The following is a 14,708-nucleotide window of genomic DNA, read 5'->3' as shown; positions in this document are numbered from 1 at the left end:
CTTTTTTTCAGGGACCAGTTCAGGTTTGAAGTGGATTTGAAGGGTCTTCACATTAGAAATACCCCATAAATGACCCCATTATAAGAACTACACCCCCCAAAGTATTCAAAATGACAATCAGTAAGTGTTTTAACCCTTTAGGTGTTTCACAGGAATAGCAGCAAAGTGAAGGAGAAAATTCACAATCTTTATTTTTTAGACTCGCATGTTCTTGTAAACCCAATTTTTGAATTTTTACAAGGGGTAAAAGGAGAAAATGTATACTTATATTTGCAGCCCAATTTCTCTCGAGTAAGCACATACCTCATATGTCTATGTAAAGTGTTCGGCGGGCGCAGTAGAGGGCTCAGAAGCGAAGGAGCGACAAGGGGATTTTGGAGAGTACGTTTTTCAGAAATGGTTTTTGGGGGGCATGTTGCATTTAGGAAGCCCCTATGGTGCCAGAACAGCAAAAATAACCCACATGGCATACCATTTTGGAAACTAGACCCCTTGGGGAACGTAACAAGGAATAAAGTGAGCCTTAATACCCCACAGGTGTTTCACGATTTTTGCATATGTAAAAAAAAATATATATTTTTTTCACTAAAATGTGTGTTTCCCCCCAAATTTGTGATTTTTTGCAAGGATTAATAGCAGAAAATACCCCCCAAAATGTGTAACCCCATTTCTTCTGAGTATGTAGGTACCCCATAAGTGGACTTGAAGTGCACTACGGGCGAACTACAATGCTCAGAAGAGCACCATTGAGCTTTTGGAAAGAGAATTCGTTTTGAATGGTAGTCAGGGGCCATGTGCATTTACAAAGCCCCCCGTGGTGCCAGAACAGTGGACCCCCCCCCACATGTGACCCTATTTTGGAAACTACACCCCTCACAGAATTTAATAAGTGGTGCAGTGAGCATTTACACCCCACTGGCGTTTGACAGATCTTTGGAACAGTGGGCTGTGCAAATGGAAAATAAAATTTTTCATTTTCACGGATCACTGTTCCAATAATGTGTCAGTCACCTGTGGGGCGTAAATGCTCACTGTACCCCTTATTACATTACATGAGGGGTGTAGTTTCCAAAATGGGGTCACATATGGGGTATATGGGGTCCATTGTTCTGGTACCATGGGGGCTTTGTAAACACAAGTGGCCTTCAATTCCGGACAAATTTTCTCTTCAAAATCCCAATGGCGCTCCTTCTCTTCTGAGCATTGTAGTGCACCCATAGAGCACTTTACATCCACATATGGGGTATGCTCTTACTCAGAAGAAATTGGGTTACAAATTTTGGCGTGCTTTTTTTTATTTTCCCTTGTGAAAATGAAAAATTTAGGGTGACACCAGCATTTTAGTGAAATTTTTTTTTTTTCATTTTCCCATCCAACTTTAATGAAAATTTGTCAAACACCTGTGGGGTGTTCAGGCTCACTATACCCCTTGTTACGTTCCGTGAGGAGTGTCGTTTCCAAAATGGGGTCACATTTATTTTTTGGGGTTTATGTCAGAACCGCTGTAAAATCAGCCACCCCTGTGCAAATCACCAATTTAGGCCTCAAATGTACATGGTGCGCTCTCACTCCTGAGCCTTGTTGTGCGTCCGCAGAGCATTTTACGCCCACATATGGGGTATTTCCGTACTCAGGAGAAATTGCGTTACAAATTTTGGGGGTCTTTTTTTCCTTTTACCTCCCGTGAAAATAAAAAGTAAAGGACAACACCAGCAGGTTAGTGTAAAAAATTTTTTTTTTACACTAACAGGCTGGTGTAGACCCCAACTTTTCTTTTTCATAATGGGTAAAAGGAAAAAAAGCCCCCAAAATTAGTAGTGCAATTTTTCCTGAGTACGGAGATACCCCATATGTGGCACTAAACTGTTTCCTTGAAATACGACAGGGCTCTGAAGTGAGAGAGCGCCATGCGCATTTGAGGACAAAATTAGGGATTGCACAGGGGTGGACATAGGGGTATTCTACGCCAGTGATTCCCAAACAGGGTGCCTCCATCTGTTGCTAAACTCCCAGCATGCCTGGACAGTTATTGGCTGTCCGGAAATGCTGTGAGTTGTTGTTTTGCAACAGGTGGAGGCTCTGTTTTGGAAATACTGCCGTACAATACATTTTTTTTTTTATTAGGGGGACAGTGTAAGGGGGTGTAAATGTAGTGTTTTACTCTTTATTATGTGTTAGTGTAGTGTAGTGTTTTTAGGGTACATTCACACTGGCGGGTTTACAGTGAATTTACCGCTAGGAGTTTGCGCTGAGTTTGAAGCAGAAAACTTACTGTAAACCCGCCAGTGTGAATGTACCCTGTACGTTCACATGGGGGGGGGGGGGGGGGGGGGGCAAACTTCCAGCTGTTGCATAACTACATCTCCCAGCATGCCCTTCTGTGATCAGTACATGCTGGGAGTTGTACTTTTGCAACAGCTGGAGGCACACTGGTTGGAAAACCTTCAGTTAGGTTCTGTTACCTAACTCAGTATTTTCCAACCAGTGTGCCTCCAGCTGTTACAAAACTTCAACTCCCAGCATGTACTGATCACAGAAGGGCATGCTGGGAGATGTAGTTATGCAACAGCTGGAGGGATCGCAACTACAACTCCCAGCATGCAGAGACAGCTGTTTGCTGTTTAGGCATGCTGGGAGTTGCAGTTTTGCAACATCTGGAGAGCTATAGTTTAGAGACCACTGCACAGTGGTCTCCAAACTGTGGACCTCCAGATGTTGCAAAACTACAACTCCCAGCATGCCCAGACAGCAAACTGCTGTCTGGGCATGCTGGGAGTTGTAGTTTTGCAAGATCTGGAGGTGCACAGTATAGAGATCACTTTGCAGTGGTCTCAAACTGTAGACCTCCAGCTGTTGCAAAACTGCAACTCCCAGCAAGCCTAAACAGCTCTCTGGGCATGCTGGGAGTTGTAGTTTTGCAACATCTGGAGGGTTACAGTTTAGAGACCACTATAGTGGTCTCAGACTGTAGCCCTCCAGATGTTGCTAAGTAACTCACCGGCTTCCGTCGGATCCAGGGAGCTGCGTCGCGGTCCTCTTCTTACGCCGATCGTCGCCCGCTGCCGCCGCTGATCGTCACCCGCTGCCGTCGCCAATGGGTAAGTGGATCTTCGGCGCCGGTCCCTGACGGTTTCCCCATCCTGCCCCGCCTATTGTGGGTGGGCAGAACGGGGAAACCGAAAGTAAACCCCTCCGCCCCCGATCTGCTATTGGTGGTCGCGTCTAGACCACCAATAGCAGAGATAGGAGGGGTGGCAACCCTGCCACCTCACTCCTATCGCTACAGGGGGATTGTGGGTGTCTAGGACACCCGCGATCCTCCTTCTATTCCGGGTCACCTGGTCACCATAGACCCGTAATGACCCGGAATCGGCGCAAATCGCAAGTGTGAATTCACTTGCGATTTGCGCCGATCGCCGACATGGGGGGGTCTAATGACCCCCCCTGGGCATTTGCGCAGGGTGCCTGCTGATAGATAACAGCAGTCACCCCGGCTCGGTCCCCGTCCGGAGCGCGGTGGGGACCAGAATTCCCACGGGCGCACAGGTACGCCCTTGGTCCTTAAGTGCCAGGGAGCAAAGGTGTACCTGTATGCCCTTGGTCCTTAAGGGGTTAAGCAACAGAGAATAGTTTAAAAATAATAATGGTGAATGAAAAAGGAAAAACCAAACCACATCTTAAACTTGCTCAATATATTATACAAACCTGGCAAAACTGAATCCCGCGGACACTATTTCCTAATTTGTCCAATGGTGGGGACCAGCACATCAATCCCATAACATTCGGAACTACCAAAAGGATACCTCCTGAAACTCCAGATTTTGCTGGGAGGCCAACCTATAAGAGATCATAGGAATAGTTAAAACCTAAACCATATAATAAGATTACATTCTCTGACAAAGGTTTAAACATGAATACTAGCTATTCCTATGGCTAGGGGTTAACTATCTGATTTCAGGGGTGAAGCAGTGGAGAAGCAGTAACTAGTATTTGTGGGAAAACCCCTTTAAAGGGGTACTCCACTGGAAAACATTTTTTAATCAACTGGTGCCAGAAAGTTAAACAGATTTGAAAATTACTTATATTAAAAATCTTAATTCTTCCAGTACTTATCAGCTGCTGTATACTACTACTAAGTTATTTTCTTTTTGAATTTCCTTTCTGTCAGACCACAGTGCTCTCTGCTGATTTAAGGTTTTCCCTCATTAACCCCTTGGGGACAAAGCCCATTTGGACCTTAAAGGGGTAGTCCACCCCGAGACATCTTATCCCCTATCCAAAGGATAGGGGATAAGATGTCAGATCGCCGCGGTCCCGCTGCTGTGGAACCCGGGGATCACTGCTGCGGCACCCCGCTGTCATTACTGCACAGAGCGAGTTCGCTCTGCACGTAATGACAAGCAGTACAGGGGCCGGAGCATTGTTAGGTCACGGCTCCGCCCCTCATGACATCACAGCCCGCCCCCCTGAATACGAGTCTATGGGAGGGGGCGTGGCGGTCATCACACCCCTACCATAGACTTGTATTGACCCCTTAACCCCTTAAGGACTCAGACCATTTTGGCCTTAAGGACGTTTTCTTTTTTTCCTCCTCGCCTTCTAAAAATCATGACTCTTTTATATTTTCCTCCACAGACTAGTATGAGGGCTTGTTTTTTGCGCGACCAGTTGTCCTTTGTAATGACATAACTCATTATATCATAAAATGTATGGCGCAACCAAAAAACACTATTTTTGTGGGGAAATTAAAAAGAAAAACGCAATTTTGCTAATATTGGAAGGTTTCGTTTTCACGCCGTACAATTTACGGTAAAAATGATGTGTGTTCTTTAATCTGAGGGTCAATACTATTAAAATGATACCCATATTACATACTTATATATTATTGTTGTACTTAAAAAAAAAATCACAAACTTTTTATCCAAATTAGTACGTTTATAATCCCTTTATTTTGATGACCTCTAACTTTTTAATTTTTCCGTATAAGCGGCGGTATGAGGGCTCATTTTTTGCACCATGATCTTTACTTTTTTTTGGTACCACATTTGCATATAAAAAACTTTAAATACATTTTTTATCATTTTTTTTTATAAAATGTATTAAAAAAGTAGAAATTTTGGACTTTTTTTTTTTTTTTTACGTTGACGCCGTTCACCGTACGGGATCATTAACATTTTATTTTAATAGTTTGGACATTTACGCATATTACGGCGATACCAAATATGTCTATAAAATTTATTTTGTACGCTTTTTGGGGGTAAAATAGGAAAAAATGGACGTTTTACTTTTTTATTGGGGGAGGGGATTTTTCACTTTTTTTTAACTTAAAAATTTTTTTTACACTTGAATAGTCCCCATAGGGGACTATTCATAGCAATACCATGATTGCTAATACTGATCTGTTCTATGTATAGGACATAGAACAGATCAGTGTTTTCGGTGATTTTCTGCTCTGGTCTGCTCGATCACAGACCAGAGCAGGAGACGCCGGGAGCCGGACGGAGGAAGGAGAGGGGACCTCCGTGCGGCCTTCTGAATGATCGGATCCCCGCAGCAGCGCTGCGGGCGATCCGATCGTTCATTTAAATCGCGCACTGCCGCAGATGCCGGGATCTGTATTGATCCCGGCACCTGAGGGGTTAATGGCAGACGCCCACGAGATCGCGGGCGTCGGCCATTGCCGGCGGGTCCCTGGCTGCGATTAGCAGCCGGGATCAGCCGCGCATGACACGGGCATCGCTCCGATGCCCGCGTTTATGCACAGGACGTAAATGTACGTCCTGGTGCGTTAAGTACCAGCGCACCAGGACGTACATTTACGTCCAGCGTCCTTAAGGGGTTAAGGACCGAGGGTTTTTCTGTTTTTGCATTTTCGTTTTTCCTCCTTGCCTAGTCTTTTTGCCCAAAAATCTACGGCGAAATGGAAAAAAAATCATTGTGAGACAAAATTGGAAAAAAAAACACTGTTTTGTAACTTTTGGGGGCTTCCGTTTCTAAGTAGTACATTTTTCGGTTAAAATTACACCTCATCTTTATTCTGTAGGTCCATACGATTAAAATGATACCCTACTTATATAGGTTTGATTTTGTCGTACTTCTGGAAAAAAATCATAACTACATGCAGGAAAATTAATACGTTTAAAATTGTCATCTTCTGACCCCTATAACTTTTTTATTTTTGCACATATGGGGCGGTATTTTTTTGCGCGTACGCCATTGACCGTGTGGTTTAATTAACGATATATTTTTATAATTTGGACATTTCCGCACACGGCGATACCATGTATGTTAATTTAAATTTTTATTTACACTAGTTTTTTTTTATGGGAAAAGGGGGGTGATTCAAACTTTTAATAGGGAAGGGGTTAAATGATCTTTATTCACTTTTTTTTTACTTTTTTTTGCAGTGTTATAGCTCCCATAGGGAGCTATAACACTGCACACACTGATCTTTTACATTGATCACTGGTTTCTCATAGGAAACCAGTGATCGATGATTCTGCCGCTTGACTGAACTTGCCTGGATCTCAGGCATTGAGCAGTCATTCGGCGATCGGAAAGCGAGGAGGCAGGTAGGGACCCTCCTGCTGTCCTGTAAGCTGTTCGGGATGCCACGATTTCACCGCGGCTATCCCAAAGAGCCCACTGAGCTATCTGGCATACTTTCACTTTAGACGCGGCGTTCAACTTGAACGCCGCGTCTAAAGGGTTAATAGCGCGCGGCACTGCGATCAATGCAGCGTGCTATTAGCCACGGGAAACTGAGGTAAATATAGTGTGGAACCTGGCGGGAACATAATATGTGCGATGCAATATTTTCAAAGCAGTTTCTGTCAGAGACACTTGCCAACTACCCTTGCTCAGATGTGTACAGCAATCATGCCACAATGACAGAGTGAGATCAATATTGAAATCCGTCTCCCATTGTGACATAAAGGTGAGTTTTGTATTATGTGGAGGCTGGTTGAATGTAGAATAAACAAGGGAGAGTGAGCCTAAACGGAGAGGGGAGTAAATAGCCATGGCTTCGTAAGAAGTGGGGGTAATAAGCATGTTAGAGGGTATTAAGGAGCGATAGAAGGACATAATTTGAGAGAGATGAAAGGATTCTTCATGGGGAGGATGGTGTCTGGCCATGAAGTCAGATGGGGACAACAGCTTCTTTCCCATCAAGAAGTGATGTAAAAGGAAAAGATTCTGAGAAATCCACCATGAGAAGTCAGCCAGACGGAGGCCAGGCGAGAAAGCAGGGTTTCGGAGAAAAGAAAGAGCCGGAGAGACTGGAGATTGGAGAGACAGTTTAAAGCGGGCGGAGCGCCACAGGAGGAGGGAATAGAGAGAGATGGTAGCAGCATAAGGCACGTAAGATGATACCGATTGATCACTTATTTTATAATATATTCTGTTGTATTTGTGGGGTGAAATAAAAAAACACAATTTTATAACTTTTGGGGGCTTCCGTTTTCTACGCAGTGCACCTTTTCTTGATTCTGTAGGTCCATACAGTTACACGGATACGCAATTTATGTAAGTTTTATTTAATTTTACTACTTAAAAAATTATAACTACATGCACCAAAATTGGTATGTTTAAAATTGTCATCTTGTCATCTCTATTATTTTATTTTAAAAAAATGGGAAATGGGGGCTGATTCAAACTTTTATTAGGGGAGGGGCTTATTCACATTACCTTTTTTTTTATTTTTTTACACTTTTTACTTTTTTTTGCCCCCATAGGGGGGCTATACCATGCAATCTTTTGATTGCTTACACTGTTCAATGTTATGCCATAGCATAGCATTGATCAGTGTTATTGGTGCTCTGTTTCTCCAGCCTGCATGGCAGGCTTGGAGCAATAGAACACCGATTGGATGGCAAGGATCCAGGTAAGTGCTCTCTTGCTGTATTCTCAGCTGATCAGAACATCGCGATTTTGTCACGATCAGCTCCGCTGAGCTGCCGGGATGCTTTCACTTTAACTTTAGACACCGCAATCAACTTTGATTGTGGCATCTAAAGGGTTAATGCCAGGCATCGGCCCGATCAGTGATGCCCGGCATTACTCTGCTGATAGTAGCCGGGACCCACTGGGTTTAAAGCATTCTCCGCTCGTGAGAATGCTTTAAATGCCGGTAACAGGACCAGGGCATACCTGTACGCCCTACGTCCTTAAGGACTCAGGCAAAAGGGCGTATCTGTATGTCCCACCTCCGTGAGAGGTTAATACTGTTTTATACTGTGTTATGATGTGTTATGATGTTTTGGTTCCGGGTCATGTCTAAGGTCAGTGACCCAGAACCACTTACCTTGTACCTATATTAGGAGCGTTTTTATTAATTAGTGATATGCCTGATGAACTGCCCAATAAGAAGCCCCAATCTTTTTGCTACTTGCCTAGTAAGTGATTTTAATGAAAGTGTATGTACATAGACACCGGAAGGGCCCTGTGGCTGCTGACCAAGATCTGATGGACATGCGATTAACAGAGTGCCCTGAGCACAAAAAAACCTGGTAAGCGGATAATTTATTGGTCTTGGTCTTCTCTTTTCTACCTTCTAGCGATTTTCACGAGGTGCTCACCTTTTTGTTTTTATATTGTTTTATAGGGATTTTCACTGAGCAATGCAGGACATATGCCCTGCATTGATCTGTATGAGCAATCTATTGATGTTTCTAAATTGTTTAATAAAAAAATAATATATATATATATATATATATATATATATATATATATACACACCCAGTATTAATACACACACACATATATATATATATATATATATATATATATATATATATACACACATTCTGTTAAGCCCCTAATAAGAGACAGTACAGAGGAACTGTTAAGTGCAGCAAGGAGGCAGCATATCGCTCCCAGAGCTGCGTACACCCAATAAGTACTTATTGGCTGTTGTAATTATGTAACTCCCTTTCATTTAACCCTATACCCTCAGGATGTAATATTTTCTGTTAACATTATATTGAGCTTCACTAATCTTTACTATGTTTACACAGTATGTTTACACTGATGATCTAATGTCTATTACTGTTATGTGACTTCACTTTATGCAAATTGAAGTTTTGTATGGTTTTACTTACTGTGACCTTTTGCTTGCCCCTCTGGTGGCCATTTTTGTTTGTACATGTATGTAAACAGACACTAGATACAGATACTATGCATGTATTATGCCAATCTGAGGAAGGGATGCCACTCGAAATGTGTCATTGGTGTATAGAATAAAAGTTATTATCTATATATAAATTATTATTTCTATACTTCCAAACTTCCTCACAATTCTTTCGGGATTTCGATTGCTTAGACAAAAAAGGTCATTTTCTGCGCTTTCGCACATCCCTAATAAAATCACTTCCTTTCATATTTAAAAGCTTAACCCCTTAAGGACATAGAGGGAGATTTATCAAAACCTGTGCAAAGGAAAAGTTGTCCAGTTGCCCATAGCAACCAATCAGATCGCTTCTTTCATTTTTCACAGGCCTTCATGAAAATGAAGGCAACTTTTCCTTTGCACAGGTTTTGATAAATCTCCCCCATAGTTTTTTTCAGTTTTTTGCACTTTTGTTTTTTCCTCCATACCTTTTAAAAATCCTAACCCTTTCAATTTTGCACCTAAAAATCCATTGGATGGCTTATTTTTTGCGCCACCAATTCTACTTTGGAATTACATCAGTCATTTTACCCAAAAATCTACGGCGAAACGAAAAAAAATAATCATTGTGCTACAAAATGGAAGAAAAAACACCATTTTGTAAATTTTGGGGGCTTCTGTTTCTACGCAGTACATTTTTCATTAAAAATGACACCTTATCTTTATTCTGTAGGTCCATACAATTAAAATGATAAAGGTTTGATTTTTTTATTACTTCGGAAAAAAATCATAACTGCATACAAGAAAATGTATACGTGTTACACAATGCGCTCCGGCCTGACACGCTGGCCGTGAGCGCATGGTACCTTCTGCTGCCGACGGGGCTGGGATTTGCATCGCGGGACGAACCCGCATGCGAGCCCGAGTCCATCATTCTCTGGGTGTTTCTCCTGCCTCTTCCTCCACCTCTCTGCTCTTAGGGCAAGCGCGCACCGGAGCTTTAAGATTTAAAGGACCAGTACGCTCATTTGTGTAACCCCCTGTGGCTTGTTTATAAATTCCTCCACCCTCCTAAGTTCTCTGCCGGATCTTTGTTGCCTTGTGCCCTAGAGAAAGCGTTCTATTGTATTGCCTTGCCGTGTACCAGATCTCCTGCTCTTGTGACTTGACCTTGCTCCTCTGCCGCCTGCCTACTGAACTCCTGCTACGTCCTGACTACGCTACTGTGCCGCCTGCCCTGACCTACTGCTATCCAGACTACGATTTGCCTCATCCCTCCTGTGCCTCGCATCTACTCAGCCGCCTGTGTGGTCGAGCCGTGCCAGGGGTAGCGACCTGGGTGTCGCCTGCAGCAGCAAGCCCATCCTGTTTTGAGGCGGGCTCTGGTGAAGACCAGCGGCACCTTAGACTTCGCTCCCTGGTACGGTCCAAGTCATCTGCCACACAGGTCCAGCGGATCCACATACACCGGAGTTCCTGTCTTCAGAAACGTGAGTGCTACAATATGTTTAAAATTGTCCTCTTCTGACCCCTATAACTTTTTTTTATTGTTCCATGTATGGGGGGGGTATGAGGGCTCATATTTTGCGTGTGATCTGAAGTTTTTATCGGTACCCTTTTTGTTTTGATGGAACTTTTTGATCGCTTTTTATTCATTTTTTTTAATGTTATAAAAAGTGACCAAATATACGCTATTTTGGACTTTGGAATTTTTTTGTTCACACGCCATTGATCGTGTAGTTTCATTAACAATATATTTTTTAGTTCGGACATTTACGCAAGTGGCGATACGACATGTTTATTTTTATTTACACTGTTTTTTTTGTTTTTTTATGGGAAGGGGTTAAATGATCTTTATTAACTTTTTTTGTTCACTTTTTTTTTTTTTGCAGTGTTATAGCTCCGATAGGGGGCTATAACACTGCACACACTGATCTTTTACACAGATCACTGCAAAGCCATAGCTTTGCATTGATCAGTGTTATCGCTGGTTGATTGCTCAAGCCTGGATTTCAGACTTGCAGCAATAAATCGCTGTTCGGGCACGCAGGAGGCAGGTAAGGCACCCTCCTGTTGCACCCTAGCTGATCGGGACATCACGATTTTATCGCGATGTCCCGATCAGCCCTACTGAGCTACCGGGATGCTTTTACTTTTAGAGTTAATGCCGGACTAAAGAGTTAATGCCGGACATCTGCCGGAACGGTGATGTCCAGCATTAGCCACTGGTCCTGGCTGCTGATAGCTCCTTTGGATACGGGATAAGATGTCTAGGGGCGGAGTACCCCTTTAAGGATCAGTGTATCCCTTGTTACGTTCCTTGAGGGGTGTAGTTTCCAAAATAGTATGCCATGGTTTTTGTTTTTTTTTGCTGTTCTGGCACCATAGGGGCTTCCTAAATGTGACATGCCCCCCAAAAACTTTTTCAGAAAAACGCACTCTCCAAAATCCCATTGTCACTCCTTCCATTCTGAGCCCTCTACTGTGCCCACAGAACACTTTACATACACATGAGATATTTCCTTACTCGAGAGAAATTGGGTTACAAATTGGGGGGGGGGGGGATTTATTTCTCTCCTTTTACCCCTTGTAAAAATTTGAAAACTTGTTCTACAAGAACATGAGAGTGTAAAAAACTGAAGAGTTTGAATTTTCTCCTTCACTTTGCTGCTATTCCTGTGAAACACCTAAAGGGTTAAGGCACTTTCTGAATGTCATTTTGAATACTTTGAGGGGTGCATACTAATATGAAGGCCCTTCAAATCCACTTCAAAACTGAACTTCCCCCTTGAAAAATTCTGATTTTGAAAATGTTGTGAAAATTTTTAAAATTGCTGCTGAACTTTGAAGCCCTCTGATGTCTTCCAAAAGTAAAAACATGTCAACTTTATGATGCAATCATAAAGTAGACATATTGTAAATGTGAATCAATATATCATTATTTAGGCCTGTTAGTTTAACCTAAGGGTTTTCTAAGAGATGCTATTTTGGAATATCTTGATAAAAATAAATGTATGACAACATTTCAGCATGGGTTTATGAGGAATCGGTCCTGTCAAACTAAACTGATCAGCTTTTATGAGGAGTGAGCTCCACACTGGACCAGGGGGAAATAGCTGGATGTTGTATATCTTGATTTTTCCAAAGCATTTGATATGGTGTCACATAGAAGGCTGGTGCATAAAATGAATTGGGCTAGGGGAAAATGTGTGCAAGTGGGTAAGTACCTGGCTCAGTGATAGGAAAAAGAGGGTGGTTATTAATGGTACTTATTCTGATTGGGTGACTGTTACTAGTGGGGTACCACAGGGGTCAGTCTTGGGTCCTATTCTATTTAATATATTCATTAATGACCTTGTAGTGTGGTTGAATGATAGAGTAGCAATCTTTGCAGATGATATTAAACTCTGTAAAGTAGTAAACACAATAGAGGACAGTGAACTGTTACAAATGGATCTGAATAGGTTGGAGGTTTGGGCTGGGAAGTGGCAGATGAGTTTCAACGCTGATAAATGTAAGGTTATGCACATGGGGAGGAAAAATCCGGGCTGGGATTATGTATTATATGGGAGAACACTTGGGACGACTGACGTGGAAAAGAACGTGGGAGTCTTAGTTGGGGGGGAGGGGGGGGGATTTATCTCCCTTTACCCCTTGTAAAAATGTGAAAACTTGTTCTACAAGAACATGAGAGTGTAAAAAACTGAAGAGTTTGCATTTTCTCCTCTACTTTGCTGCTATTCCTGTGAAACACCTAAAGGGTTAAGACACTTTCTGAATGTCATTTTGAATACTTTGAGGGGTGCAGTTTTTATCATGGGCCATTTATGGGGTATTTCTAATATGAAAGCCCTTCAAATCCACTTCAAAACTGAACTTCCCCCTTGAAAAATTCTGATTTTGAAAATGTTGTGAACATTTTTAAAATTGCTGCTGAACTTTAAAGCCCTCTGATGTCTTCCAAAAGTAAAAACATGTCAACTTTATGATGCAAACATAAAGTAGACATATTGTAAATGTGAATCAATATATAATTTATTTGGTATGTCTATTTTCCAAGCAGAGAGCTTCAAAGTAAAAAAAAAATGCTAAATTTACAAATTTATCATGAAATTTGGGAATTTTTCTCCAAGAAATGATGCAAGTAAAAAAAATTACCACTAAGTTAAAGTATCAGATGACACCATCAAAACCAAGACTTTCTTTAAAGCCGTCGACAGAAACAGCTATCTAGACTATAGTAACTGTCACTATAAGAAATTGACTCACAACATCCCCTTTGAACAATATAAGTCCATACGGCGTATTTGTATGGACACCAAAGATTATAAAGAACAAAGTACAATTCTAGAACTACATTTTAGAGCCAAAGGATATCCACAGTCCCTCATCAAAGAGAGCAGAGAAAGAGCCAAAAACCTCAACCAGAAAGACTGCCTAATCTCCAAGAAAAGGACCGATACCCACTCAACAATTACTAAAAAGAATAAGGAAACTGATCACAAGAACACCTACAATTTCATCACCACCAACTGCAGCGATCACCAACAAATTAAAAATTTTGCATACCCACTGGAATTTCCTGCTACTGGACCCCTTTCTCAAAGATATCCTACCACAAGATCCACCATTACCTTCATAAAAAACCTATCACTCAAAAAGATACTTGCACCCAGCAAACTAAAAGCCAAGCCAAACCAACTCTCCTTACATGACAGCCCAAAAATAATTTGGAACTACAAATGCAACAGAGTCACCTGCAAATGCTGCAAAAACATCTCCAACAAGAGCAAAACCTTTGCCTTCAATGTAATGGGAGTCACATGCTCTATCAAACATTTCATGAACTGTAGTACTACCTACACCATTTACCGAATCCAATGCCCCTGCAGACTCCAATACATCGGGCGCACAATCAAACCACTCAGCTGCCGCATCAACAAGCATAGATCCAATGTGTCAAAAATCAACTCCACAGTGTATCACGTAATGGAGCGGAGAAGCATGATAGCAATTTCGAATGTTTCTCCATCACTCCCATAGAACAGGTTCCCAGCGACACCAACCAATGATTCTCCACCCTTCGCAGAAAAGTAAAATTCTGGATATTTACTCTCAAGTCCTTGGTCCCACAAGGACTTAATGAATACATCGAGAATGTTACCTAACATTGTCCTACCATCCACCCACTCCAGTCTTTATTTCATCTCACCTTATCTCCCACAGTATGTGTTTTTGTCTCCCACAGCTTGAAGTTATACCTCTGGTAAAGAATCTACACTACGGCATCGCACTAACACCCATACATCCCCGAATTGGGTGTCAGTGCTTTGTGATTGGTCGCCACTCAGCCAGGACTAAACACGATTGGTTGCCTATTATGAATTACTTTCCCCGCACAATCCTGAAAAACCAGCTTTCCACACAGTCCCTTTATGATTGGTCGCTGCTTACACAGAGACCAACGAGATTGGTTACCTATTTCAAAGTATTTTCCTCACGCCACGGGACAGCTCCGTATGAACAACACGGGACTGAACAACACTCCTGATCCTGTGTTCTACTACCGACCAATGAAATGAATGAAGTCCTTTAACCT

General features: G+C 42.2%; 1 protein-coding gene across 1 annotated transcript in view; it reads right to left on the bottom strand.

Annotated features, from left to right (window-relative positions):
* LOC130284872 (glutaminase kidney isoform, mitochondrial-like) overlaps nt 1-14,708 on the bottom strand; it is a 1,293,621-nt gene that overhangs the window by 217,346 nt on the left and 1,061,567 nt on the right. Inside the window, exon 13 of the mRNA XM_056535756.1 lies at nt 3,706-3,837. Coding sequence (XP_056391731.1) covers nt 3,706-3,837 — 132 coding nt within the window. The remainder of the gene's footprint in view (nt 1-3,705; nt 3,838-14,708) is intronic.

This window comes from Hyla sarda, chromosome 8 (genome assembly GCF_029499605.1).
Source record: "Hyla sarda isolate aHylSar1 chromosome 8, aHylSar1.hap1, whole genome shotgun sequence".
In the NCBI taxonomy this organism is placed as follows: domain Eukaryota; kingdom Metazoa; phylum Chordata; class Amphibia; order Anura; family Hylidae; genus Hyla; species Hyla sarda.
The sequence above is the reverse complement of the archived record's forward strand: the minus strand, read 5'-3'. Positions and strand labels throughout refer to the sequence as shown.